The sequence below is a fragment of the Neurospora crassa genome, linkage group IV (assembly GCF_000182925.2).
Source record: "Neurospora crassa OR74A linkage group IV, whole genome shotgun sequence".
Classification (NCBI taxonomy): domain Eukaryota; kingdom Fungi; phylum Ascomycota; class Sordariomycetes; order Sordariales; family Sordariaceae; genus Neurospora; species Neurospora crassa.
Window position 1 is genome coordinate 4,917,135 of NC_026504.1, and position 25,705 is coordinate 4,942,839.

The window sequence follows — 25,705 nt, forward strand, 5'->3', positions numbered from 1 at the left end:
TGGGGGTCGCCAAGTATTCACTTTGTAAGTAGTGTTTGCAGTTGCGTATTCGGTGCACAACTACATGGAGCACCTCCCATGTATGTACATGTAGTGTAGGGTATGGTACCTAAAAGAGGAGTGAGCTTTGGAGCCCCGGTAACTGGGTATAAGTGTTCTCCCCACCACAAGCAAGCCCCTGTATATGCGAATACTAGCTGAAGTAATTGCACTTTTCTTGCACTTTAGGAGGGAGGCATTTCCAGGGGTTGGTATTTTTGCGTATTTACGAGGTCAGACAACTTCCGTTTCTTGGCATTTTCAACTGTCATACGACTTTTGGACTTCTTTGGACCAAACACATTCCGACTTTTTGCTGATTTTTCCCCAGCGGACATGGCAATTCACCTCACATTGCCGTGTGTGCGCTAGACTCGACGCAAAGATGCAATTCCCCTATCCACGGCAATGGAACTAACTGTCTTTTCCTCTGTCACGGTTGCATTGTAGTGTAGCGACGGGGACGCACGGCAGCCCAGGATATCTTCACCCCAATAAACCGAGTTAAGTACCTTGTCCTATGTTGTCATTTCATACCAGCCAACGTCTGGATAAAGACAAAGATCATCATGCCCAAAGTCGGGAGATCTTCCCTGAAAGTCTGGGTTGGCCAGTTGACCAGCACTGGGCGGCGATGATGTGTTTTATCGCTGATCCGTGCGGCGCGTTACCCTTTCTGTTCCTCGTTTACACATGGACTTCGGGTCATCAAAGGAAGTTATTGTGCCAATGACGACGGTCCGGGCATTCCATTAGTTGTTGGGCCGTCCAGACTCCCAGACCGTCACAGCGCAGGGCCTCAACTCGTTTAATCGCGACGGTCTATAATAGCCAAACACCCATTGCTGTCTACTAGGCTCGGACTGCCCGTCTCATTGCTCGCTCCTTCATCACTCCGGCCAAGGCTGCCTTCATGCCCAACCCTGGCGATATCCATTGACTCCAAGCACTAAGGGTATTGGCGAGAATGCACCGGCTTCAATCCCCACTAAACCTTATTCTAGAACCCAAACGGTTTTGTTTCGATGGTGTGTTGTTAACTCAGGGTTGGTCTCGAGTCCCGTGCTCGTCATATCTTCCTTGGGTTGACGCGGTTCTATTGTATTCTTATTATAACCTCCCGTCTCCCCTCTTTCTTCTTTCTATCTTCGAATTCTCGTCTCTCTATCCTCTAATACTCATCATCACTTCCACAAGCTTCGTCATACCACACTCCTCAGTGATGCAATAAAACAAGTCTTGTAACAGACAAATAAACCTCATATCCAACCTGAGTTACAAAAATCGCCATGGACGAAATCACTCCCACCACTTCCACCGCCCCAAAGACCTTTACCCTCTTCCCTCTCCTCCCTACTGAGCTCCGTCTCGCCATCTGGCAAGCCTCCTGCCACCCTCGCGTCCTCGAAATTCACTACTGCCCCTCCCAAGACCGGTGTTTCACCCCCTCCAAGCCGCCCGTCATCCTCTCCGTCTGCCGAGAATCCCGCCACGAAGCGCTCTCGCGCATCTACGCCAAAGCCTTTGGCACACGCACCCACCCGTCCGGATCCATCTACTTTGCGCCAGACCTAGACATCCTCTACATACCGCGGTACTACGAAGAGGAAGGGGACTTCCATCATCATCACCAGAAAGGGAAAGCAGGACGCGGCGAGCGAGAAAAGGAAAGGACGAGGAGGATCATGTCCATGGGCTACAGCGAGACGGCACGCGATTTTGATCAGTACGTCCTCAACACCACGGAGCTGGTGAAGAATCTGGCCATCGATCATGTCCGACCGGAGATCAGGAGGCCGTGGGAGACGTATAGCAAGTTTTGCCTGATCAGGAGCTTTCCGAGGTTGGAGAGGGCGTTTTTGATTTTGGATAATACCACCACTACCACATCATCGACTACCACCACCGCCGCGGCAACAATGACCATCTCCACGGGTGACGACAGGGTAATAGAAGGAGTGGAAGACGGGGACGACGACGAGGATCAAATCGAATTCATTGACCCCACCGAAAGCAAGGAAGAAATTACGCGGTTGATGGAGAACGTCAGCGCTTCATTCTCCCATGAGGTTGGGGTGGGGGTTACGACTCGGTTTGAGGACAGTGGCAGTGGAGGGAGGAGTGACGATCATAGGGCCCAGCAACCACGTCTTGATTGCTGCTTAAATCATGCATCAGGTGGGCACGGCGGTGATGACCTGGCTTTGATACCGAAGACTAAGGTTCACCACCATCATCCTAGCCATCATGCCCCGTGGCAGAGTCATACGTCGTCGTTTGTGGCTTGTGTATGAACTTGGGTTTTACGAGTGAGAAGAAGAAGGAAGGGGGGGAGTAATGCGTTATGAATGGTATATGACTATGGGTAATGAGCAAAAGCGGTTTTTCAGGATTTCTCTTTTCCTCATCTTGGGCGTCTGGTCAATAACCACAATGCATTTCAATGGTTGATTACATACAAGTTCTTGACGGACACTCCAAACTGCACAGGTCAACACCGAGTGAGAGGTGTCAAACCAAGAAAGGACTAACATCCGACTTTATACATGAGGTTCACTGGAATCGATTATGATTCAACTGCTAGTCTCATGGGGCCGCAAAACCTCGGGATTTATCACATGCAGCGGGGAAAGGAGTATTCATTTGCCATGATTATCTTTTTCTTTTACTCAACCATCCTCACACCATCACCCATACGGCCCGTACGGTACGGTACCTACGTACAAATCCGCCTTTTATCTCATCCCATTGTATTTTGTCCTTTGACTGGGCCTGAAAATAGTGTGAGCGCGTTCTTTGCATTTCCCTCTCTTGTTTGCACTTACTTTCGAACCAGATTCTTTTTGTCTTGACTGTCTATTGTCTAAAAGCAGATCGTCGTCGTGTCCGGATATTTGCGCCCTGGTTATCAAACGGGATCTCAGGTCAGAAGATACTTTGAGTTCATTACGCCCAGTAAGTAGTAGCACACCACACATCTCCTGTTGTCATGTGACATATTGGTTGAGTATCACGTTTGACTCATCTTTGTTATTCGAACTGATTTGACGCCGGACTCGCTTGACAAAAGTCCAGTGAAAAGAGTTAATCATCCCAACTAAACATCATATGACCACCCAACTCCATCCAACCATTCCAAAACCTCATTATCATTATTCACATGGCGCTTTTTATCTGGCCGAATCTTTGAACCCCATTAACCAAACCAACGACCCCCCCTTTTCAAAGCACAACAAACCACCCAGCAACCGCAACCAACCCATTCACAACCCAGGCAGCCACCCCTCCCAGCGGCTGCTGAACCATAACTCCCGCCGCCGCACTCGACGTGCTCGACGTAACAGCCGGCGCCTCCGTCTCCACGACCCTCGTCTGCGTGGCAGTCGACGCAGCTGGATCGCTGGCAGCAGTGCCGCCGGCGGTAGGCAATCCAAAGGCAGGGCGGTTAGTAGTCACGGTAAAGCCGCCATCGTCGTCGTCGCTAGTGCTCGTGGAGGCTTGGCCGGAGAGGGAGGAGACAGCGCCGGCGCCGGCAGTGCAAACGGATTCGAGTGCCTGGATCACTACAACCATGGCAAAAGAAAAAAAAAATTGTGTTAGTCATCGCAATAGGGTAGGGTATGTGTGGGTGGTTTACAACATTGGTGGGGTTAGGTTAGGTTACGTACCAGTGACATCTTGCGGGGAGTTTGACCGTGCCCAGGGGAGACAGCTGCTGGCCCATTCTTCAACTTGGGTGTTGGTCTTGCCTGACGTGTCGTGGCATAGGCAAGAGAGGATCTCGTCCTCACTGTCGCCGTTAGCGCAGCGGCTGGCGATGGAGACCACGGAAGCGCAAGCTGCGGGCACCACCGAGGCCGCGGATGTGATGGTGGCAGCACGGCTGGTGGTGATGAAGGCGACGGTGGTGGACGGCTGCGATGTTGTTGTTGATGGTGCGGCTGCGGCTCCGCATGAGTATTCGGCGCAGAAGGTGTAGACGGCGCCGTACACTGAGCACGAGATGTTAGTATAGGGTACTTTTACTAGTTTGTGAGAAGAGGGAGAGAAAGATTTCATACCCGAACCCAAGGATGGGTTTTGGAGCGCAGTGTTAATGTAAGCGGCACAGTTCGAGTACTGCAGGTCCAGTTCTGACTGACCCTGGCAGCAGACACATGCCGCCTGGGACGCCTCGGGGATGTTGTCGGCGAGGGATCCGGCAGCGGAACAGGACAGCACCAGGGAGCTGACGGAGGTACAGGCTTGGTAACCGACATCCGTTGTCGCGGCCGCGTTGACGGCGTTGTTCGCCGCCGCAAGGGCGTTGAGATGGCCGTGGAACTGAAAGCCGGCCGCGGCCGTGGCACTACCGGCCAGGAAGAGAGACGAAAGGTACTTGGGAGCCATTGTTCAGGATATCGTTTCTTTTGGCTTAGGGTTGTGTCACCGCGGGAAGAAGATTCTGGGATAACACGACAGGAACCGAGAAGACACCACAGAGAAGAAAGACGACGGGGTCATGGCGGTGATATAACTTTCGATATTGTTCCTCTAGCGCTTACTGCCTTTGCTGAATGTAACGACAGGGCTGAATCACTTTGAGGTATCAGACCAACATGGCGACTGAGCCATGCTACCTAAGTCGGGATCCAGGACCCTGGGATCGGCCAGAGATGGCTAGACTATTGATGTGGCGCTAAGCTAATGCGGGAGTGTGAAGCCGTTAGGCAGGGATCGAGAACAAATAAGACCTGGGGCTGGGTCGATGAAGTGAGACTTTTTTTCCCTGGGAGATCCGGGTTGACTAGTGTAAAGAGAAAGCTGATCCATGCTCCCATGGGGAAGAAAAAAAAGAAAATAACCAGCTTTGAGACACATTTCTGTAGAGAGTTGTGACTGCGTAAATGAAGACAACTTCTGGCATCACTCAAGCACTACTACACACATGGTCCGCCTTTTGTTGGTGGTTTCAATGGTAAAAGTGTACGAGACACTTCAGTTGTGAGCTCGCAAAGGTCTCTAAAAGGGGAAGAAGGCCCTGGCTGACATGTTGTTTGGCTGTCATGCAATGTTGCCCAAGTGGCAGCTCGTATGCACCACAGCGGACGGAACTGGGGCTGAATCACCTAGACCGTCACACTCGTGTTGGCTGTTGAGTGTGTATTCGGATGACCGGCCGACTTGGCTTAAACAGGGGACAAAAAGCCAACTCTATACAACGAAGAACACCACTAAAGTAACCAAGCTGATACATTTGTATATAATAATCCACAATCAATGTAAAGCCAAGTGTGCTCGCTTGAGTTATCTGGACGAGGCTGAAGGCCTTCCGGCTGTCATCTCCCATCGTCAGTCAGCAAATGCAGGCCAGTTGACGGCAAACAAGGACGAATGGATTCTGCATGCTGCCGTGGCTCCATTGTGCTGTTGACTGCTCAAGCTTTCGGATGATGATGACAGTGTCTTTTGTTGAACGGCCCGGCCCGTTTCGGAATGGATTGCGAAGGGACAGACCATGTGAGGAAACAAACTGCTAACGGATGGGCCATCTTGTCTGACCCGAGAGAGAAACAAATACCTATCATGGGAGGAATGAGGTCTGGTGTTGCACTACACCAAGTTCAAAAGAGAGCATGAGGGCATCCACACTTGAACAACAAGCGCGCGGCAAGCGGCATATGGAACTGAATGAATTGTGCAAAAGCGCCAAGCAGGGGCCCGGCACAGGGCAGTGAGTTGCAGTCCACCGTGCACTGCAGTGATGGCTCAGTCACCGGGCAGGCACCTCCAGGCATCATACAATATGGTACATACACTTATCTTATCTGCTCATCACGTGCTGTTGGAGCAAAAGAGAGCTGGAGCTACAACTGAAGTAAGCTCAGGAGCGGAGCTGCTTGCTTCCACTTGAGGCTGCAAGCACTTTATCATCCCGCTCATCAAATTGACCCCTTCAGCTTCAGCTCCGAGTCCCCTATGACGTCCAACGCGCGTGACGCGCCACTTACACTACATAGTACTCCCCCAACTTGCCCGACGCCCAGACCAACAAGGAGGACGGGAGAAGCGAGGCGAGCGAGGCTCATCACTCAGGGACCCAGGACCCCAAAGGCCGAGATGAGATGGGAGATTACGCTCGCCCCAGTTCATCTCTCAAGAACCCGAAGCTCTGGACCACCAAAGGTCCCCGGCGTCCCGATGACTCCCTCCATCTCTTCCGGCACAAATGATCTGAGATGAGCGTGTCTCTGAGTCGTCTTTGCCGCGGATTGTCGTCGAATTGGACGGCTGTCTTGTATCTCTCCTTATCTCCTTTTCTTTCTTCTTCTGCCATTTTCAACATCATTCTGCGATAGCAACAAACGAATCGATAGAGCCCTTTCTCTCGTTGGAACCCTCCTGTTTTTGTTTACTGAGTTCTGCCTTGGCGTTCCATCACTGTGACCCCCAGTTCACAACTCTTTAGTTCCGTTTACCCCTTTGTGTCGGTTGTTGATTAATCCCATTCTCACGACGGAGGCACAGTATCCGGACTGCAGGTTCCTTACTTGAGGCAGGGCCGTCCTTGTGCATCGCAGGAAGCAGCTTTCATCCGAACTCCTTCCTCCCATCCAGAGCCAGGCACCAACCGACCCCTCCTGATAAACGCCGGTACCGTGACCACAGTGACAATGCCGTCGTCCTCCTCCGCCGCGTTTCACAACAGGCCATCATCCTCCGCGTCCGTGGCATCCTCCCGGTCTTCCGCCACTAATCCCAGGAGAGTTTCCGGTGTGCCAGCAGGTGCTGGATCAGATGTCCATACAACTCCAACCTCAGCGTCAAATCTGCAACAAAGACGGCTGTCACGAACGGCGAGCAAAGGGCAACTGGATAAGAACAATGCGGACGGGGATTTAACACAGTCCTTGAACCACCTCTCCATTTCTCTCGCGTCCCCGTCCTCCGTCACTTCACAGTCTCCTTCGCCTAGGAAGAGTCCTCGGTCTGCCAACCACCCGCCACCTGCAATCAGTCCCCTTCGCCCCCAGTTCTCTACTTCGACTGCTGGATCGCCAAGCGGGACGCCCTCCCGTCCCGGTAGCGCCATGCGGAACGTATCCTACGGCGGGCCACCGTCTCGCTCTCAAACTCCCGCACTTCGCCGCAAAGCCTCCATGAACTCGATCCAGGTCGCCCACAACAGCAATGGCCATGGACTTCGTCGATCCAGTTCAGTCAACCTCACACCGTCCGCCGCCAAGAAGTCACCTTTGAACGACATGTCTCCTGATACGTCCGAGTTCAAAGTGCCGCCCACCCCGCAATCCATCGCGAGTGACCACTTCAAGGCCGAACTTGAGATTCATCACGGACATGATCCAAAGCTGTCGGCCGAGACCATTGTTATTCTGAACGATGCATGCTATGGACATCGCTATTCTCGACCCCGGACATCCAAGGCAAGCCTGAGCACCATCGTCGAACGACCCGAGAGGATTAAGGCCAGCGTCTTGGGAGTGTCGGCCGCCTATGTACGTCTGGGCGAGCGACACCAAGACGGTTCGTTCCCGATTCATCCGGATCAGCATCCCAGCAACCTCCCTTCGGTACCTTTTCTCATACAAAAGACGACTCGACGACTGGCCATCACATCTCCGACAGTAACCAACGTACATGGCACGAAATGGATGGAGGAACTCAAGATCATGTGCGATACCGCTGAAGCGAAGCTGGCGACGAATGGCAAAGAACTTCAACGTCCGGATATGGATCGTGGACCTGATGCGGAAGAGCCTCCAAAGTTCCATGAAGGTGACCTCTATCTGTGTGCAGAATCACTAGATGCTATGGAAGGAGCTCTCGGCGGTGTCTGTGAGGCCGTCGATGCGGTGTTTAAGCCTGAGGGTCCGAAAAGGGCTTTTGTAGCTATTCGCCCGCCTGGCCACCACTGCTCCGCCTCGTATCCTTCGGGCTTTTGTTGGGTTAACAACGTTCATGTGGGCATTATGCACGCAATTCTGAGCCATGGCTTGACCCATGCCGCCATTATCGACTTTGACCTCCACCACGGTGATGGCTCCCAGCAAATTGCTTGGCAGCACAACTCAAGAGGCGTAAAGGCTGCAAAGAACGCAGCGATGTGGAAGAAGACCTCCATTGGGTACTTCAGCCTTCACGATATCAACTCGTATCCTTGCGAGACCGGCGACGACGAAAAAGTTATGAACGCGAGTGTATGCATCGACAACGCTCATGGACAGAATGTGTGGAATGTGCACCTACAGCCCTGGGAGACAGAAGAGGATTTCTGGGCACTCTACGAGTCCAAGTACACCGTCTTGCTTGAGAAGGCGCGCAGCTACCTTGTCACACAGGCGGAGCGCTTGCGAGCAGCAGGCCAAAACGCCAAGGCAGCCATCTTTCTTTCTGCTGGTTTCGATGCCAGCGAATGGGAGGGCGCTGGAATGCAGAGACACGAAGTCAACGTCCCCACAGAGTTCTATGCTCGATTAACCCGAGATGTAGTACGGATTGCAGCAGAAGTGGATACGGCTGTAGAGGGCCGAATCGTCAGCGTACTGGAGGGAGGATATAGTGATCGGGCGCTTTGCTCTGGCATCATGAGTCACGTTTGCGGCCTTGCTGGAGCTGGTTCTACTGGAAATGGCAAAGCTCATGATCAGTACAACCCTTCGTGGTGGTCTGCTGCTGCGCTTGAACATTTGGAAACCACACTGTTGACCCCCCCACCCGAACCACCAAAGCCCCCTCGGAACGTTGCGACTCCTACCTACTGTTCACCTACACAGGCCTCTACGGCACGGTCTGTAGCGCCACGGAGAAGTATGTCCGGACTCCATCAGCACGCACTCATGGCAGCCAACAGGCCGATGTCACCAATGCCGGCGAGAATACCGATGCCCCCTGCTCCAGAGGTTCCGTGGGCTATTGCTGCTTGCGAACTGAGCAAGCTTCTTATTCCGCGCGACCGCCAAACGGATAGCTGTACTCACACAGATCTTAATGCTGAGGCCACCAAGGCTCGTCGGGAGCGCCAGTTAGCCCAGGCGAATACTTCGGCGTCCGATGCTGGCACTGCAAACTCGTCGGATCGGCCCTCTACAAGGATGGCCTTAAGGGAGCGTAAGGCCAAGCAAGCAGTGCCTATCAAGGAGGAGGACACAGACGAAGACCGAGTGGACGCTGTGTCCGCAGGAAAGACTGGTGTGCCCCGAGGAGGCGCTCGTGCTACACGTAGTCGACGCCTTAGTGCTGCTTCGACCATCGTCCCAGACAGCCTTGACTCGTCTCCTCCAAGCCACAGATACTCAGCCACAAATGCGGAAGATGATGGAAGACCGGAAACATCCATGAGCATCAGGCCCGAGTCTTCAATGAGTGTCAGACCGCAGGGGAACCCTCTTGTGGTCAATAAGACGCGGGGGCCAGCAAAGAGCAAGAATGTTCTGCAAGCACCGAGGACACAGAGGCAGATTTCAACTTCAACCATCGAATCAGCAAGGAGCTCCAACGCATCCCTAGTATCACCAGCTTCGGCTTCCCTTAACGATCAGCCATCAACTGGTAGCAATGGCGACGGCGTAGATACAGTGACCGGCGGGATGAAGAAGGTTAAGATTACTCTTATCACACAAGCCCAGAAAGAGGCTCGCGAGCGGGAGCGTGCTGCGAAAGAAAACGCCGGTGCGATTTCTGTCGTTACATCCAACCTACAGGAAAACAAACTTCGTCAACAACAGCCTACGCAGACACCCGTTGCCACAGTCCAATCTCCCACCGAAAGCAACACCACCTCTCCCGCGCCATCCACGCAGTTCTACACTCCCAACTCACAAGGTCGGAACTCATTTTCCTCCTCCGAAGACATGGACGCCACGGACAAGTATCCGGAGCTTTTTGGGCACCATCACCTCCAAGACGGGGATGGTGACATCGACATGGAAGATTTCGAAATACCCGCTCTTGCATCCACGCCCATGCCTAGTCGTACTTCATTCCCTCTACCGTTGAGGCCTCTTCAAGAGTCTTCCACTCCCTTGGAAAACTTCATACAGTACCAGCCTCCTGCTGGCAAGCACCAGGCCTCTGTACCAGCACAGACACCAACTAGTCCCGGACAAGCTATGAACAGAAAGGACGTGCCCGTGTTTACTGCCACCTCAGCCATTCCCTTTTCGCCCCAGAAGACGGAGCCATTGCAGCAGTCTCCGGCGCCGTCTACGCCTGCTTCATTGCCAAGTGTGATCTTTGCTGGACAGAAGCAGGAAGAGAAGGAAGAGGTTGTGGAGACGCCAGAGAGGAATTGATTCGATGTCTGAAAGAAGAGAGGGGGTGGAGGGATGTGCTTGCTTACTAACATGAAAAAGACACATGGTGTTTGCGTTCTCTGTACGCTGTACGTACACAGTTTGATAATGTTTAAACTCTGTGCTGTCTGGTTCGGGAATCTACCCCAGGAGGTAGGTATTAAGTTACTTGCGGCGCGAAAGTTTGGGTGCTGTTGTGTTCTTTTCTGACGGTGTTTGGAGCAATGCGATCGATGCATTTTTGCTTGTATCCTTCTATCTTTGAGCCGGCAGACAGTAGGTGCTCTGTAAGCAGTCTTCTCTGGCTTGTTCTCCTTCCCTACCCTGCTAGGATAGTGTTTGGAAACTTGCATGTTTGAAATGTTTAATGTCTTGTCTTGTTATTTGGCAGCTTTTTGTCCGCTATGCGTTAGGAATTAGAAACGAAAATAAACATTTCAAGCATATCCGATGAGCTTGAATCCCATCTCCTCAACCCCAGGTCCTATTTGTCTTTGCTTGCCTCAATTTGACTTGATGCGCCATGCGTTATGGAACAAAACTTATTTGTGACTTTTCTCAGCTTGAGTACCTCTAGGGAAGCCATTTTTGACGTTGCTACAAGTGAAGTCTTTAGGTTGTTGTCATGGAAAGATACATAGTAAACAATGGAGGTCTAAAGCTAGGGGTGCACGGGCCCAAGTTTTCAGCCTAGCACAGTGTTTTGAATGACGACAAGTACCACTGTAGTACTTCAGGTTGGTTGACACACTGTACGACCCAGGCTCCCGCAGCTCAGACGGTTCGGGTTCGGTTCATCCATGGCGGGGACTCACTCGACAGCGATGACACTGGAACTGACCTACACCTCTACCGGGATGTTTCTACAACAAAACAACATCTTCTGAAGAACACACCTCATTGACGAGCATCCCGATAGCGAGCGAGAACAACGGCGACTTTCACCGACGCTTATACAATTTCCAGTCCAGGTTGACGACAGCCATTTAACAAACAGCCGATCTCTTTCTCATTTACCCCGCCGTCAACCATCCATCAACTCGGCCATCACCTACCACCACAAACAACACAACCGGGCGTCGCAAACGAGTTCACAACCAAAAGACCGAAACCATGGCCGCCGCTACGGTCAACCCGTTGATGTCGACCCTAAAGTCAGACAGCAGTCTACAAGTAGCTCTACACCCGCTGCCCATCCTTGAGATTTCCGACTACATCACACGCAGCTACCTACGCGGCTACAAGGGCGCTATCGTAGGTGCCCTCATCGGCCAGCAAAATGGCCGCCAGATCACCATCGAGCACAGCTTCTCGGTCAAGACCGAACACACTGGACAGAACTACAAGGTTGATTCGGAGTGGTTTACGGCTCGCCTGGACCAAAGTCAGTTGCCCTCCTATAACAACACTTGTGCGCAGCTCCAAGGCAGTACCACTGACACGCAGATTCTCCCTCGACAGTGAAAGCCGTCCACAAGGATCGTGCCCTCGACTTTGTCGGATGGTACACCTTAGTGCCCAAGAGTGGTCCTACCGACGCCCATCTCCCAATACACAGCTACTTTTACTCACAAAACGAGTCCGCCGTGCTTCTGGGCTTTCACATCCACGAAATCCTGAACCCCGTGGCCGGCGATCCCCTACCTTTGACGATATACGAGAGCAACCTGGAGATTGTCGATGGCACCGAGGCCAGCACTGTGGAAGTGGAAGGCGAAGATAGAGAGATGAAGGATGTCACAGCCGAGCCCTCAAGATCCATCAAGTTCCGGGAACTTCCCTACACCACAGAAACGGGTGAAGCCGAGATGATCGCCTTGGAATTCGTGCGGGAAGGTGGCAGTGCGAACGTTACCACTACCGCAACCAACATAACAGCCACCGAGGACGAGGGCTCCGACAAGCCTCTCATGAAGAAAGTTGTCGACACAAACAAGGGCAGCAAACGACGCGCCGTGAGCTCAGATGATGCTGCGGCAGAAGCACCCACAACAAGTAGCGCCGCCAAAGGAACCGCAACAGATAAAAACAGAGACGCCAACCTCACCAAGGCCGAACTAGATTACATGTCGGCTCTCCAAGCCAAGTACAATGCCGTGCAGATGATGAAGAAGCGACTCGACACCGTCATCTCCTACCTCCAACGCCTACCCCCCGATTACCTTTCCAGCGGAGACGCCTCCTCCCAACAACAGCAGCAGCAGCAGCAGCAGCAGCAAACAGAGGGCTTAGACCAGCCCCAGTACACGGTTCCCTCGAACAAAATTCTTCGCCAGATCCAAGCGCTGGTGACCAACGTCCAGCTAGTCATGTCCAACTCGACTTCAGGGCAAGGACAAGGACAAGGAGAGAGGGACACGGATCTCGGCGCGTTAGAAAAGGAGCTGCTCAAGGAAACCAACGACGTCAAGCTCGTCGAGCTGATTGCCGACCTGATGAGCAGCGTCAAAGACATGAAGGAAGTGGGCAAGAAGTTCCACGTGGTCGAGACAGCCAAGAATAGCAAGCGGCGCGAACAGGCTTCACACGGCGGCGGAGAACGATTCAATCCCCACCACCCATACCCGGGCGGCGGCGGCGGCAGCAGCATGATGAGAGAGCACGCCGGCTTGGTTGGCGAGGGTTCTGCTTCTGGTTCTGGTGGTTCAGGTCCTGCTGGTGATTTGGCTAGGTTCGATCACTAGGGGTTTTCGCGCTAGGATGCTGTTCAATACGAAAGACTTTGAACTTATCAAATGATCGTTGGCTTTGCCAGCCACTGGAATTTGCCGTTTCAGTTGCTACGTTTGATACTGTAGCCAGGGATGTTTCAATGTGCCGGAGTTCGAAAGCTACAGTACATCATGACCTGCCCTACGATGCCTTGAAAACAAAATCATGGGCGTCATTACTATGGTAGTCTAGCTGGGATGCGCTTGCAAGCAGGAGGGAGCGAGTTCACGATCCATTTTTATTTTTTCGACCTGGACCTGGTGTGGATAACCCTTCAGGTAGATGCTGCCGGATGGGGTATTTTTTATGATGATGCATGACGACGACGATGACAGAACAAAACAAATACAATAGATGAGCAGGGGCTGTGTACTAGGGAAAGAGGCTGGCGACGAACGATCGGCTCAGATCAAAGCAGCAATTAGCACTTCGTTGAGAAACTCGGATAATCGAAAGTACATGCATAACCATAACCATAACCATACTATAACCATACCATAACTATACCATTACTATACTATAACCATGCCATAACCATACCATAACCATACCATAACCATACCATAACCATACCATAACCATACCATAACCATACCATAACCATACCATAACCATACCATAACCATACCATAACCATACCATAACCATGTTATACTATACTATTACTATACTATACTATACTATACTATACTATTACTATAAGCCTATCGGCTGTTATGAGTGAGTGCCTTTGATTGTTGTCCTAGTAAGCACTTTTTTTTTATAAGAAGATGGAAGGATGAAAATAAGACGAAAAAAAAAACCCCCCAAAAAAGGGGGAGTGAAGGGGAATGGATGCTAGAAGGTGAGGGCAGCTAACTAGTTAATAAACGACAAGGCTTTCGAAAAGCAAAGGAACAATTACAAACATGAAGAAGCATGCGACGGAAGGACGCAACATGAGAGAAATAAAATAGAAATGATGATACTTGTTAATGGAAGGTAGACCGTCAGAGAGACTAGAGGTATATATAGTCGAACAGGGGCGGTAATATGAACCCAAACTTTTATACCGTCTGGTTTATATCTTGCCCGTAAATATTCTCCTCACCCCCCAACGACGTTATAGTCATTGTAACTCACTTCACTTCACTTCACTTCAACCCAAACTTCACGTGTGTGTAGCTCATGCCGTTCATCACCATCATCGTCATCATCATTCACTACATGTCCTAACTGATAAAAATACTCTCCCCCCGTCTCCATCTTCTTCCCTTGAGAAAACTTGCCGATCGCCCAACATCAATATAATTTACACCCGCATTGCATTAGAAAATACTGATAACCTTTCACCATCGTTGTCCACCTCATCCTCATCCTCTCCCCGACCCCAGTAATAATCTCTGATAACCCACCGACCCAGTCCTCTTCCTCCTCGCCCGCCCATTCTCATCCCCTCCGCCGACTACCGCAGCTGCTTTCCCGCCTTTCAAGCTCCCACCTGCTGTACTACTACTCCCGCTCCGACTCCTAGCATTGTTCTCTTGTTGATATCCCAGCAGTCCCCCCGAAGCGTCCCTACCACTACCACTGAGTCTAGCAGTCCGCGCCGGGGTGACTGTTGCGATTCAAAATGTACTCGTGGCCAACCGACTGGCTGCGTTCCTGGCATCCACTCTATCCTCATCGTCCTCCTCAGGCAGACCCACCAAGCCGCCCACGGCACCCCTCGCGCCGCCGCTGCCTGGCCTCTCGGCGTCCTCGCCGCCAGCTTCCTCCCCTTCCACGCCCCCGCCAGCGCCAACGCCCAGCACGCTACCGGCCATGAAGCTACCGGATATGCTCCTAGCGCCGCTGACCGAGCCGGCCTCGCCGAGTCTCGCGCGCGGGACGCCGCTCCATGCGTCGCCCTTGGGGCCCTGACTGGCCGCCAGGCTGGCGCGCCGGACGGTGGGGTGCGACTCGCGGCCGAGGCGGGACAGGCCGCCGCTGGAGTCGATGGCGCGGATGTCGGGCCGGACGCTCTCGAGTAGGGCCAGGGTGCGGCGCTCGGCCTCGATCTGGCGGAGCACGTACTCGCGGATGGACAGGCGCATGTCGCCGGCGGTGCGGGCGAACCACTTGCGGCGCTCGTGCACCAGGTTCTGGGTGACGCGGGTGGTCTTGTGCTGGAGGGTCGATTCGGCCTCCTGGGCGTCGCGAAGGGCGGCGATGGCCTCGTCGACGCGCTCGCGGCGTACGTTGGACGAGGATTTCAGTCGGTCGGCGGCGTGGAGCTTGCTACGGGTGAGCTCTTGGGCTTGGAGCAGCTCGCGCATGAGAATCTGCCGGTTGGTGAGGGTTTCCTTGACGATGAAGGCGTCGCTGGAGTGGTACTGGAAGGGATCGCCGATGGTGGTGGCCTCGGCGGTCGCCTGGGCGGCGTGTAGATCACCGACGGTCTGGAGGACTTTGCCTAGCTTGCGGTAGGCGTTCGAAAGACCGGGATGCGGCTCTTGGATGTGCATGCTTGAGAGCTTGATGCCGTAGTCGGCTTCGACTAACCCAAGACCTGGAAGAGGGACAAAATGTTAGCAACTGCTGTGAAAAAAGTATTTTGGGTAAGGTTATGGAAGAAGAAGCTCTACCTCTACGAGTCTTGACAAGTTTATCGACCTTGTGTCCAGCATCCATGGCACCTAGGTAGAACAACTTGACAATAGGGCGCGCCTCCTGCAACTCGGGCGTATCATCGGGTGGAGGAGCAAACTGCTTCAGGATCTTGCGGCGCACACCAGTCGCAGGTTGCTTCTTCTTGACCATAGGACTGTAGCCGAAATCACTCTCGGTGAAGAGGACCATCTCGTCATCCCTCATCAAGACCTCGTTGCTGCAGACATAGTTGAACCAGCGCTGCATCAGTGCCTTGACGCGCGCCTCGTCTTCGTCGGTTCCGGCACCGGCAGAAGTGAGCGCTGGCGGCACAGCAGGTACAATGGCCTCGGGGTTCGCGGATATGAGGTGCTCAGCGAGCTTGATGAACTCGGAGTGTAGACGGCGAACATCGCGGTACTGCGTGGTACGGAAACTGGGTAGGTTCGTCTATCACTCAGGTTAGCAGGCGCACTGGCCGTGGGCACAGAAGAGAGGCTATCAGTACGTGAACATCAAATCTGAGAATAGGATCCTTGCGGCCGGTACGTTCAAGTCCAGTAATCTTAGCCTGTAACTTGAACTGCGGTTGCGGTCTTCGGAATTGCTGCTGTACTTGCTGATGTGGTGAGTATGGCTGTTGCTGGGGTGGCGGCTGCTGCTGATATTGTTGATATTGTTGTGGCTGTTGCTGCTGCTGCTGCTGATGGGGCGGGTACTGGGCATGATGTTGTTGTTCTTGCGGTTGCTGATGCTGTCCGTTCTCGTTTTGCGGCTCGTGATGCGATTCTGTCTGAGACTGCGGGTGGGCTTCGCCATGGCTGTCATCGGCCTGACCCTCCTGCTGGGGTTGGCCTGAGGGAAGCTGGTCGGAGAATAGGGCGCCTGACTGAGCCTCGGGCGCGTCGGTGCTATCATGTCGGCGGAATCCATTGTCCCCGGCGCCAAAGCCGCCCTCGTCATCGAGGCCATTGTTCGGAGTCGGGGGCACATAGTCATCGGGGATGATAGTTGAGGCGAAGGTCGAGCGGGTTGGCCGTGGCGACGAGCTAGGGGAGTTGCCCCAAGGAGAGCTGCCGGCAGCGTGCTCGGTGTCGTTTATCGATGCGCTATAGTCCATGATGTATCTCGCTGTCCAACCTTGTTCGATTTGGTTCGGGGGAATCACGGCCGGGACAGACGATGTCCTGAAAGGAGAGGTGGTCGAGAGGAGGAAGAGGCAGGAGAGGAGAGGAGAGGGGACGGTCGACGGCGTGGGCGGTCGGTCGGGATGACGTTGCTTTTGGTGAGGCCGCTGAGTGTACCTTAGGTATGTAGTGTACGTCTACCAAGTGTACAGGCACGACTGGAAAGACTGGGGCTACCTAATCCCTTTTGTCACTGGCACTGGAGGGCAGCTGTTCCTGGTGTTTGGGCTTCCTTCAGTGGATGATTGGCATCTCCATCGTAGGTCTCCATCAGCAAGAAGGAAGTGGGGTTTCTGTTGGGATCCACATGTTCGGCGAGAGGTTCTAGCCCGCAGCTGGTGAGCAGCTCTTGACAGCTCGAGTTTCAAGCTTGGACAGCTGGCAGTGAGCGACCTCGTTGAAGCTTCTGAGGGCAGCTCCCCACCACCACCACCACCACCACCACCACCATCACCACCACCAACCCTCACTCACTCTCTTCTGACATCTTGGGCTTATTGAATCAAGCTGTTTTTCTTGTTGAGTGATGAACAAGTCTATCCTAGAGAGATAGTTTTACTGTGAAAGCTCGAACCAAGTGGGTTCTTGCCGGGTCCTTTGTTTTCCCTCAACGTACAACTTGAAGTACCTGCTCCGTGTGGTGAGGTGTGATTGCAACCGGGATTGGTCGCTTCTCTTCAATGTTTATCTCCCCTTTTACACCAAAAACCCAACCCATTCGGTCTGGGTTATTAGTCTAGTGCCATGCTTTTGGCAGCACCCCTTCGTGGATGCCGTCATGGGCACCGCGCCTTTCTTCCTTTAAGCCTACCCACCGTGGTAAAGTCAACTTCTCCTCTTGCTGCCACCCGTTTTCCTCACTTCAAGAGGTTCTACGCCGACCCTGCTCACGATGCAAGGGTCGAGGCAATCCGCAACATTGGCATCATTGCCCATGTCGATGCCGTAAGTCCTTTACTTCTTGAAGGAAGAGCTCTGCGTTCTAACCCAATTCCCAGGGCAAAACCACAACAACTGAGCGAATGCTCTATTACAGTGGCTTGTCCAGACACCTTGGAAGTAAGCTAGCCAGCTCGTGCTTGTTGTCGACGCAGTGAGCATGTCACTTACACCCCTTGCAGATGTTCAGGATGGCAACACCATGACCGACTTCCTTCCTATGGAGCGTGAGCGGGGCATCACCATCCAGTCCGCTGCCGTTACCTTTCTCTGGCCTCCACAGCAGAGTTTGGCTCCCGGCCAACAACCAAAGAGCATTAATTTGATCGATACGCCAGGCCATCAGGACTTTCGCTACGAGGTCGACCGTTGCTTGCCGATTCTTGACGGTGCTGTCTGCATCCTTGACGCTGTCAAGGGGGTTGAAACCCATACCGAGCGAGTCTGGGAGTCTGCCCAACTATCAAAGATCCCGAGACTGATCTTTGTCAACAAGCTCGACCGCGACGGTGCCTCCTTCAAGAGATCATGCCTCGAGGTGGCTTCGCGACTCAGAACTTATCCTCTGATTTGCCAAATTCCGTGGTGGAACAAGGATGAGTTTGTTGGTGTCATCGACATCATCAACCTCATCGGCATGAAGTTCTCCAGCACGGGCCAAATGTCACTTGTGAGCGAGGAGACCATTGGCAAGGAGAACCCGACTCTTCGTGCCGAAATGGACAAAGCCCGTCTCAGTCTCATTGAGACACTCTCTGAACACGATGATGCCGTCATGGAGGAGTTCCTCGAGCTCGAAAAGGATGTGCCTACTTCCTCCATCAAGAAAGCCATTCGAAAGCTGATTATGGATGGAGAGGCAAAGTTCTCCCCCATCTTTGCCGGCGCTTCTCTCAAGAACATTGGTGTGCAGCCATTGCTTGATGGTGTCATTGACTACTTACCCAGCCCTCTCGATAGACCAGAAGTGGAGGTCATTCAAGGCAAGAAGGCAATGCCGCTATCCAAGCTCCTTACTCTGCAAGACAAGAAGAAGAAGAACCATGGCCATCAGGCTAACCACCAGTCACCCATCACAACCATCGGTCACGTCTTCAAAGTCGTTGACGATCCCCGCCGCGGTATGATGAGTTTCGTCCGGGTTTATCACGGCGCTCTCAACCGCAGCAATCACCTCTACAACAGCAACATGAATGCGTTTGAGAAAGCTCAAGCGCTTCTTCACGTCTCTGCCAAAGATTACCAAGACATCCAGCACCTCAGTACCGGCCAGATTGGCGCTCTCACCGGCTTGAAACAAGCTCGCACCGGTGACACCCTACTCACCTTCCCCGGCAGCCACAACCCCAAGGCTCCCGAGCAGTTCAGAGCCGTCCACATCAAAACCCTCGACACTCCTCCCGCGGTGGCCTTCATCTCCATCGAGCCCTACACCAAGACCGCCAGCGAGAAGATCGAAGAAGCCCTCAGCAAGCTCTCGCGCGAAGACCCCAGTATCCGCTGGAGCAAGGACGAAAAGACGGACCAGCTGATCCTCTCCGGCATGGGTCTCCTCCACCTCGAGATCGCCCAACACCGTCTCCTGACGCACTACAAGATCGACCGCGACACCGCCATCTGGGGCGACATCGAAGTCGAGTACTCGGAATGCCTCCTCTCTCCCGTCCCACCGCACCGCGCCGTCTTCGACCGGCCCATGCGCGGCGAGAACGGCAAAGCCGCTTGCACCGCGACCTTGGTCCCCGTCGAGGACCACCACCGCCACGACTCCATTCTCGAGTCCTGCGTCGAGCGCGACGGCAACATCATCCACATTGCGATCCCCCTTCCCGAAGGAACTGAAGACCACGATTCCTTACCCTTTGACGCCGAGCTCGTCCGTCAGCAGCTCCTCAACGGCGTCATCGCCGGGCTTTCGCGCGGGCCGCGCCGCAACTGTCCTGTGCGCAAGACCCACGTTACCATCACGTTTGATCCCGAGACCGACTTTTTCGGTAACATGACGACTGGCGGGCACATCACCAACGCGGCGCTCCAGGCCGTGCGCGCCTGTCTAAAGGAGGCGCACGCCAACTCGGCCATGGGCATCCTTGAGCCCTTCACCAACGTGACGATCCACTGCCCCGAGGAAGCGTCGCACGCGATCCAGCACGACCTCGTCTCGGCGCGCGGCGGCGCGGTGCTCGAGGTGAGGAGGCCCGAGGAGAGTGAGGCGGACGCGGCGTTCATCAGTGAGGGCGGAGGCATCGATCTGAGCAGGGTGTACGTCCCGCCCGATCCGTACGAGAGCGTGCAGAGCTTGCGAGACCCCAAGAAGAGCGTGGTGCGCATGCTGGAGATTGTGGGCAAGGCACCGCTGAAGGATATGATGAAGTACGATAGCCAGCTGAGGAGCATGACGGGCGGTAGGCACTCGTTGCAGTTGGATCCGGGCGAGTTTGAGCTGGTGACGGGGCCGAGGGAGAAGATGATTGGTTGAGTTGATTGTAGATGATGGCGATATATGTACGATATTGATTGATGTTCATGGTAAACAAGTCTGCCGCTCTGTCGCTCTAGTGTGGTTCGATTCTTGCTTGGTGTCATTCCTCCTTGCCTTGGAAACATTCATGAACAATCAACAATATCGTGAGCATGACAGAGTTTACCTATCTCCGGAGCTCCAAATCCGAACTTTGGCCTCCATTCGTCAAGAACGTTTATCATTTGGCCTTTTTGTCCATCTCATATTACTCTTGGGAAGGGCCCTAATTTTGGAAGAAGAAGAAGAAGAAGAAGAAGGGAAAAGAAAAAAAAGAAAAGAAAAAAAAAAAAAAAAAAAAAAGAGCAATACTTCAAGGCTCCTTGAACCTGCCAAACTCCACAGAAGCTGAGTTCTGGTTTTCACGAAACCATACGGTTTTCCTAACCTAAAGTATGTGCCAACCATAATCACAAACACCTACCTCCTCCACACTTATCGCGCAGCTTTGTTCCCTTTTCACTCGAGAAGCGTTTGTAGGTACTGATTCGAGGGTGCTTCCAATGCTACAACATGACAGCTTGCCATGTGCTGCTGTGTTATGCGCCATACAACTAAAGTCAAAGGAGGTTTGTAATAACAGTTTGGTTGAGTTGTGAATGTCATTGAAACACAATTCAATCACGGGCGGTTGATTTGTTGGGCGAGCCGCCGTCCGCCATCCGCCCATCCGCGGGTATACATGCAGACAAAGCAGCAGAAATTGATTGATCCCGTCGAAAAAGACCAATTCCTGGTCTCGATAATTAGGGGAAAAGGTACTCACCGGGCTTGGATCATATCGATGTAGATGATGAGGATACGAACGTGGCTGCTGCTGCAAACATGTCATGATCCGATAGGCAGAAGAAAATTTCAAGTCTGGTTTAACGGTGGTGTTATCCGAGGCGGTTTAGTTGCTTCCGGTTTTTGAGTGAAGTGGCATCTTGATAAGGGAAGCGGGAATGAGATAACGCAGCATGAAGTCGTTGCTATTCAGATGGCCTATACTATATCCCACTTCGACTGGGCGCAATGGATGGACGACCATATTTGGCCAGAACCACGGGAGGTTGGCCGTGTCCTGATAGGAACCACGGCAGCACCTCGTGCTTGTCCGCGGCTGGCCAGAGATGATGTGTTGGAGGCTGGAAAAGCGACAACGAAAAAGGCTTGATTCTGGAGTTGTCTAACGGAAGAGGGAAAACGGAAACCAGGGCAGCCTAAATACCTGGAAGGGAGTGCCAGTGAATAGGCAAGGCCAGTGAATGGACGGCCCAGGGCACGGACTTCCAACATGATGTCAAACTTGAAGCTGGAAATGGAGATGCCACATAGGCACTACCCGTGGTCGAAACGAGGGAGACTGGTGTTATCCTATACCTCGGCAGATAAAGTAGGGAATCTAGTACCTGACAGTTTGAAACAATATGCCAATCTAGAGGAGTGAGGGACTGAGCCGTGTATGATAGCATGTCTCTGCGGGTGATATTAAAAGTTGCCGACACGTGGGTCGAACGGCTTGGACGATGGGGCAGATTGAGAGCATGTATGTGAAGTCCAGTGATCCATGAAACCTCGACGCTCGGGAATAAGATATCCGGATGTATGATGTTGTGCGAGGATCGATGCTGTCCGTTTCTTTTCGGGGAGTCGATGGCTACTTCCGCCGGCTTCCCTTGTGCTTCCCCCAGGGCAGAGGCGTTATCTCTCGCAAGACAGCGGGATCGGCCTCGTTTAAGCAATATGATGCATGATTGCATCTGACTGCCGTTCCAACAGTTGCCGTAATAGGAGGGATTATTCGGGCGCCTCACCCGCCGCAGTAGGGCCATGGAGAGTAGCATTTCGCTATCTGCCATTGTCTGTTTGAACATCGCTCAAAGGACAAATGTCCTACGTTGAGCAAGCTGACTACCTACTAAATCCAGCCCGTCACTCGGTCAATAAGTTGCAAAACTGCACAAAATTGCGTCTCCTTTGAGAGTGATAAGGACCAACTGCCTGGGAAGGAAAGATGCAACAGTGGAAGAAAGATGTTCTTCCCAACCAGTCAGTCGTCATGACACAGACGGGACTTGGAGTACACCGTTCGGACGCTCATTGGTCAACTTGGACACCTCTCCGAGAAGCAGCTGTCCCTCCTTCTCTTCCTTTTCCTCTTTCCATCAACTTTTCACTCAATTCAAAAGTTGTGTCACCCTTCCATCCCGCATTTTTCTCTTCTTCTCTTCCCATTCTCCGTACTCCACGATCCTCGATCTCGATGACAAAAAGACCATGTCCAACTACCAAATAGCACACCACTCTTCACGCGAGTCAATCGTGGAGCAGCGGATAGATTCCGGATCAGCCACGAACACCACCATCATCACTACACAACACCACCCAGTCCTCCAAGACACTGCGGCATTTCGTGTATTCTTCTTCATTAAATCACACAAATGTTGACCGTACCGCGCTCTGTAGGTGATATATGCGCTACCACGTCACGGTCCTTGCCAATATCTTGGCTCAACGGCATCGGTTGCTCGCCATCCCAATGAGACCATGGTATGGTATCCTCTGCTGCTACCTGACACCTATACCTGCAACACGGGCCATGGAATAGTCAAACTCTCCACATGGGCCGCGGAAGCCAACCCGTCCGGCCCGTATAGACATACTGGCACAGCCATGTGTACAACACCTTGTACCTAGCTCTGTATGTAAGTATTCTACCTCGGCATGTCAAGTGTGGGCCATTGCTTGTGCCACTACATCCATACACATGTGCTTTGAGTCCATGCTCTTCTCCGGTCTCGGAAGAGCTGTTACATCAACGTTGCCCTTTGGACGTCAAGCAGCATAGACGATAGCTTCCTGCGCAAAGTTGTGCAGCTGCTGGTCTCCTTGCATGCCTTTCCGAGATTAGAGCGTGTTGGACTACTGTGGGGCGCATGTCTACGATATTTTTCTAGACGTCGGGAGATAACCGTCAGATATCTTACTGGTGAGCTTGTTGGAGTCTGTGCAAAGAAACCGTTGCTGTCCAGACGCAGGTTCATGGTATCCTACTCTGTGGCTGTCACGAATCCATGCATTTTGGATCCTGGATGGCATTAATCCTAAGTGAACCGTGAAAATAGGATACTGAGGCACGTTACTGAAGAGAAACATTTCATATGTCGCGTTCAATGTTGGTATAAGGGATTGATATACTTGTGGATGAGGGGTGTTTCGTGAGTTCTGGTCTTTCCCTTGACCATCACCAGCAATGGTACCATCACCAAACCCTTGTTACATTTTTCCAGGTAGTAAGCCTTTGTTTCTGGCTTCAACCATCTCGAACCTTGCCAACTATCTTCCTTCCCACTTTCGCCCGCTTCAATCGACTCCACCTAGCCATCCATCTTCAAGTCTTCGCTTTCCCTTTTGTTCTCCTTTCCGTCCGGCTGATATACTCAAAGATTTTGGTGAAGGCCAAGCAGTTCCTTCCACCCTTCAAGTGAGCTCCTGATATATCCCAGCCCCATGTCACTTGGACACCTATTACTCCGACTCTCTTGAACTACACGCCGATCTATTCCTTGAGCCTCATCAAACCAAGCCATACCATCACATCTCTTCATCCCACTCCCCTCCCACGCTTCCCTTGCCATCTAGCCCAATATGGCTCCCTCTGCAGGATGTGAGCACACACCGATGCACCTACCCGCCCTGTCTACGGCTTCATCCATTAATGCGTCTGTCTTACATGGCCCACGGGACCTGCGATTGGTAAGTTTTCCATCCCCTTGTTTCTGGATGGAGAGGGGAGAGTTACACAAGAAAGTGAGGTATCAAGCCCTGTGTCACCCTACAACGCTCCTTCGGTTCTCTGTGACACAAAGATCTGACACGGGCATTGTGAATGTAGGAAAGACGAACCATCGAAGAACCTGAGCTTGGTGAGCTTCAGGTTGCTGTCAAGACGACAGGAATTTGCGGCTCCGATGTCTCATACTACAAGAAGTTTGCGAATGGCGACCTTTGCGCCTGTATGCCTCTCTCTCTTGGTCATGAGTCCTCGGGCGTTGTCGTTGCCATAGGGCCCCAGGTCTCGGGCTTTAGCCTTGGTGACAGGGTAGCGCTTGAAGTTGGTGTGGCCTGCGGTCAATGCACCATCTGCCGCAAAGGCCGTTATAATCTTTGCAAAAAGATGAGATTCAGGAGTAGTGCCAAGTCAGTTCCTCACTACCAAGGTACCCTCCAAGAGAGGATCAACCACCCTGCTATCTGGTGTCACATGTAAGCTCATCCAGGATTTATAGGTATCAACACAATGCTAACAACTTTGTAGACTCCCTGATCATATTTCCTTTGATGCTGCAGCTCTTCTTGAGCCTCTTTCTGTTGGTATACATGCTGTCAACCGAGCAAGTCCCGCTCCCGGCTCTACGGCTTTGGTACTCGGGGCCGGCACGGTCGGGCTACTCACCGCAGCTATGGCACGTCAGGCAGGTTGCACACAGGTGACGATTACCGATGTCGACCAAGGCCGCGTTGATCACGCCATCTTCAAAGGCTTCGCAACTCACGGCTACCTCGTTCCCCGATCACACCACATCTCTTCCAGCAGCTCCTCAATGTTCCCCAACAGCAACAGCAACAGCAGCTCCGGCTCATCCACCCCATCAGATGGCATCGCCACACCACCCAGCACCCTTTCTTTTCGCAGTTCGCTTGACTCCGCCAAAGCTCTTGCCGCCGACGTGCTAACTCAAACCCAAAACCCTGTCCTTGACCGCGATGATGAAGACATTGGCGTCGACGTCACCTTTGAGTGCACCGGCAAGGAAGTGTGCATGCACACAGCTCTGTACGCAACCCGGCCAGGGGGTAAAGTCATTATGGTCGGCATGGGTACGCCAATCCAGACGCTGCCGTTGTCGGTTGCCCATCTGAGAGAAATTGACATTCTCGGCGTCTTTCGCTATGCAAACACGTATGCTACCGGTATTCGAATGCTTTGTAACCAGAAAGGATCTGGTGCTGGGTTCACTCTCCCGAGCTTGGATGACATGGTTACCCACCGGTTTAAGGGGCTGGAGAACGCCAAGGGAGCGTTTGAACTGGCTAGTCGGACGATGGATAACGAGGGAAACTTGGTGCTCAAGGTTGTTATCGAGGCTTAGAGGTGGCCTACTTCTGTCTCTTTTTGTGTCCATATGGTTATTCCTTTTGAATGATAGATGGTCTTGGTTCTGGAAACGTATGGTGGAATGGGCTTACGAGAATATGTCATGCCCTGGTGTGTTGGTCATCTTTTTTTTTTTCGAGTTTCTTCTTGTGAAATGATGATTTCATAATCTTCCTTCTTGGGGGCTGTATATACTTCATCCAGTGAGAAATAGATAAGAGAAGACTCTACCAACAACGTTTTCTGTCATAACTTGATGTTCCTA

The 25,705-nt window shown here is 52.7% G+C and overlaps 7 protein-coding genes across 7 annotated transcripts; 5 read left to right on the top strand and 2 right to left on the bottom strand.

Moving 5' to 3' along the window:
* Positions 1-740: 740 nt before the first annotated feature.
* On the top strand, positions 741-3,023 carry NCU07016 (hypothetical protein). The gene has a single exon (XM_956744.3). It carries the CDS (start codon positions 1,329-1,331, stop codon positions 2,331-2,333), a length of 1,005 nt encoding a protein of 334 aa, XP_961837.1. The 5' UTR covers positions 741-1,328; the 3' UTR covers positions 2,334-3,023.
* NCU07017 (hypothetical protein) lies at positions 3,006-4,700 on the bottom strand. Its single transcript, XM_956745.2, has 3 exons — positions 4,101-4,700; positions 3,708-4,031; positions 3,006-3,602 (listed from the first exon to the last, which is right to left on the bottom strand). The coding sequence occupies exons 1-3, from the start codon at positions 4,426-4,428 to the stop codon at positions 3,262-3,264; spliced, it is 993 nt and encodes a 330-aa protein (XP_961838.2). The 5' UTR covers positions 4,429-4,700; the 3' UTR covers positions 3,006-3,261.
* A 1,232-nt stretch (positions 4,701-5,932) lies between these two features.
* Positions 5,933-10,804, top strand: hda-4 (histone deacetylase-4). Its single transcript, XM_956746.3, has one exon. It carries the CDS (start codon positions 6,693-6,695, stop codon positions 10,329-10,331), a length of 3,639 nt encoding a protein of 1,212 aa, XP_961839.3. The 5' UTR covers positions 5,933-6,692; the 3' UTR covers positions 10,332-10,804.
* A 339-nt stretch (positions 10,805-11,143) lies between these two features.
* csn-6 (COP9 signalosome-6) lies at positions 11,144-13,550 on the top strand. The gene is made up of 2 exons (XM_956747.2): positions 11,144-11,715; positions 11,793-13,550. The coding sequence occupies exons 1-2, from the start codon at positions 11,445-11,447 to the stop codon at positions 13,013-13,015; spliced, it is 1,494 nt and encodes a 497-aa protein (XP_961840.1). The 5' UTR covers positions 11,144-11,444; the 3' UTR covers positions 13,016-13,550.
* A 662-nt stretch (positions 13,551-14,212) lies between these two features.
* Positions 14,213-17,080, bottom strand: NCU07020 (vacuolar protein sorting-associated protein vps17). Its single transcript, XM_957066.3, has 3 exons — positions 16,162-17,080; positions 15,650-16,103; positions 14,213-15,573 (listed from the first exon to the last, which is right to left on the bottom strand). The coding sequence occupies exons 1-3, from the start codon at positions 16,771-16,773 to the stop codon at positions 14,651-14,653; spliced, it is 1,989 nt and encodes a 662-aa protein (XP_962159.3). The 5' UTR covers positions 16,774-17,080; the 3' UTR covers positions 14,213-14,650.
* A 212-nt stretch (positions 17,081-17,292) lies between these two features.
* On the top strand, positions 17,293-20,536 carry NCU07021 (peptide chain release factor 3). The gene is made up of 3 exons (XM_957067.3): positions 17,293-17,785; positions 17,839-17,899; positions 17,962-20,536. Exons 1-3 carry the CDS (start codon positions 17,585-17,587, stop codon positions 20,256-20,258), a joined length of 2,559 nt encoding a protein of 852 aa, XP_962160.3. The 5' UTR covers positions 17,293-17,584; the 3' UTR covers positions 20,259-20,536.
* Positions 20,537-23,930: 3,394 nt separating this feature from the next.
* On the top strand, positions 23,931-25,435 carry NCU07022 (sorbitol dehydrogenase; the record flags this gene model as incomplete). Its single annotated transcript, XM_957068.1, has 3 exons — positions 23,931-24,038; positions 24,178-24,548; positions 24,601-25,435. The coding sequence occupies 3 exons, from the start codon at positions 23,931-23,933 to the stop codon at positions 25,433-25,435; spliced, it is 1,314 nt and encodes a 437-aa protein (XP_962161.1).
* Positions 25,436-25,705: the final 270 nt, after the last annotated feature.

What these genes read in the sequence shown, in the direction of transcription:
- NCU07016 (XM_956744.3), top strand. Translation starts at nt 1,329, where the DNA reads ATGGACGAAATCACTCCCACCACTTCCACCGCCCCAAAGACCTTTACC.
- NCU07017 (XM_956745.2), bottom strand. Translation starts at nt 4,428, where the DNA reads ATGGCTCCCAAGTACCTTTCGTCTCTCTTCCTGGCCGGTAGTGCCACG. An exon ending in AAACCCATCCTTGGGTTCGG is followed by an intron (nt 4,032 to 4,100) that starts GTATGAAATCTT and finishes TCTCGTGCTCAG; the next exon opens with TGTACGGCGCCGTCTACACC. An exon ending in CTCCCCGCAAGATGTCACTG is followed by an intron (nt 3,603 to 3,707) that starts GTACGTAACCTA and finishes CCATGGTTGTAG; the next exon opens with TGATCCAGGCACTCGAATCC.
- hda-4 (XM_956746.3), top strand. Translation starts at nt 6,693, where the DNA reads ATGCCGTCGTCCTCCTCCGCCGCGTTTCACAACAGGCCATCATCCTCC.
- csn-6 (XM_956747.2), top strand. Translation starts at nt 11,445, where the DNA reads ATGGCCGCCGCTACGGTCAACCCGTTGATGTCGACCCTAAAGTCAGAC. An exon ending in TACGGCTCGCCTGGACCAAA is followed by an intron (nt 11,716 to 11,792) that starts GTCAGTTGCCCT and finishes CTCCCTCGACAG; the next exon opens with TGAAAGCCGTCCACAAGGAT.
- NCU07020 (XM_957066.3), bottom strand. Translation starts at nt 16,773, where the DNA reads ATGGACTATAGCGCATCGATAAACGACACCGAGCACGCTGCCGGCAGC. An exon ending in TTCTCAGATTTGATGTTCAC is followed by an intron (nt 16,104 to 16,161) that starts GTACTGATAGCC and finishes CCTGAGTGATAG; the next exon opens with ACGAACCTACCCAGTTTCCG. An exon ending in ACTTGTCAAGACTCGTAGAG is followed by an intron (nt 15,574 to 15,649) that starts GTAGAGCTTCTT and finishes TCCCTCTTCCAG; the next exon opens with GTCTTGGGTTAGTCGAAGCC.
- NCU07021 (XM_957067.3), top strand. Translation starts at nt 17,585, where the DNA reads ATGCTTTTGGCAGCACCCCTTCGTGGATGCCGTCATGGGCACCGCGCC. An exon ending in TCATTGCCCATGTCGATGCC is followed by an intron (nt 17,786 to 17,838) that starts GTAAGTCCTTTA and finishes CCCAATTCCCAG; the next exon opens with GGCAAAACCACAACAACTGA. An exon ending in CTTGTCCAGACACCTTGGAA is followed by an intron (nt 17,900 to 17,961) that starts GTAAGCTAGCCA and finishes CACCCCTTGCAG; the next exon opens with ATGTTCAGGATGGCAACACC.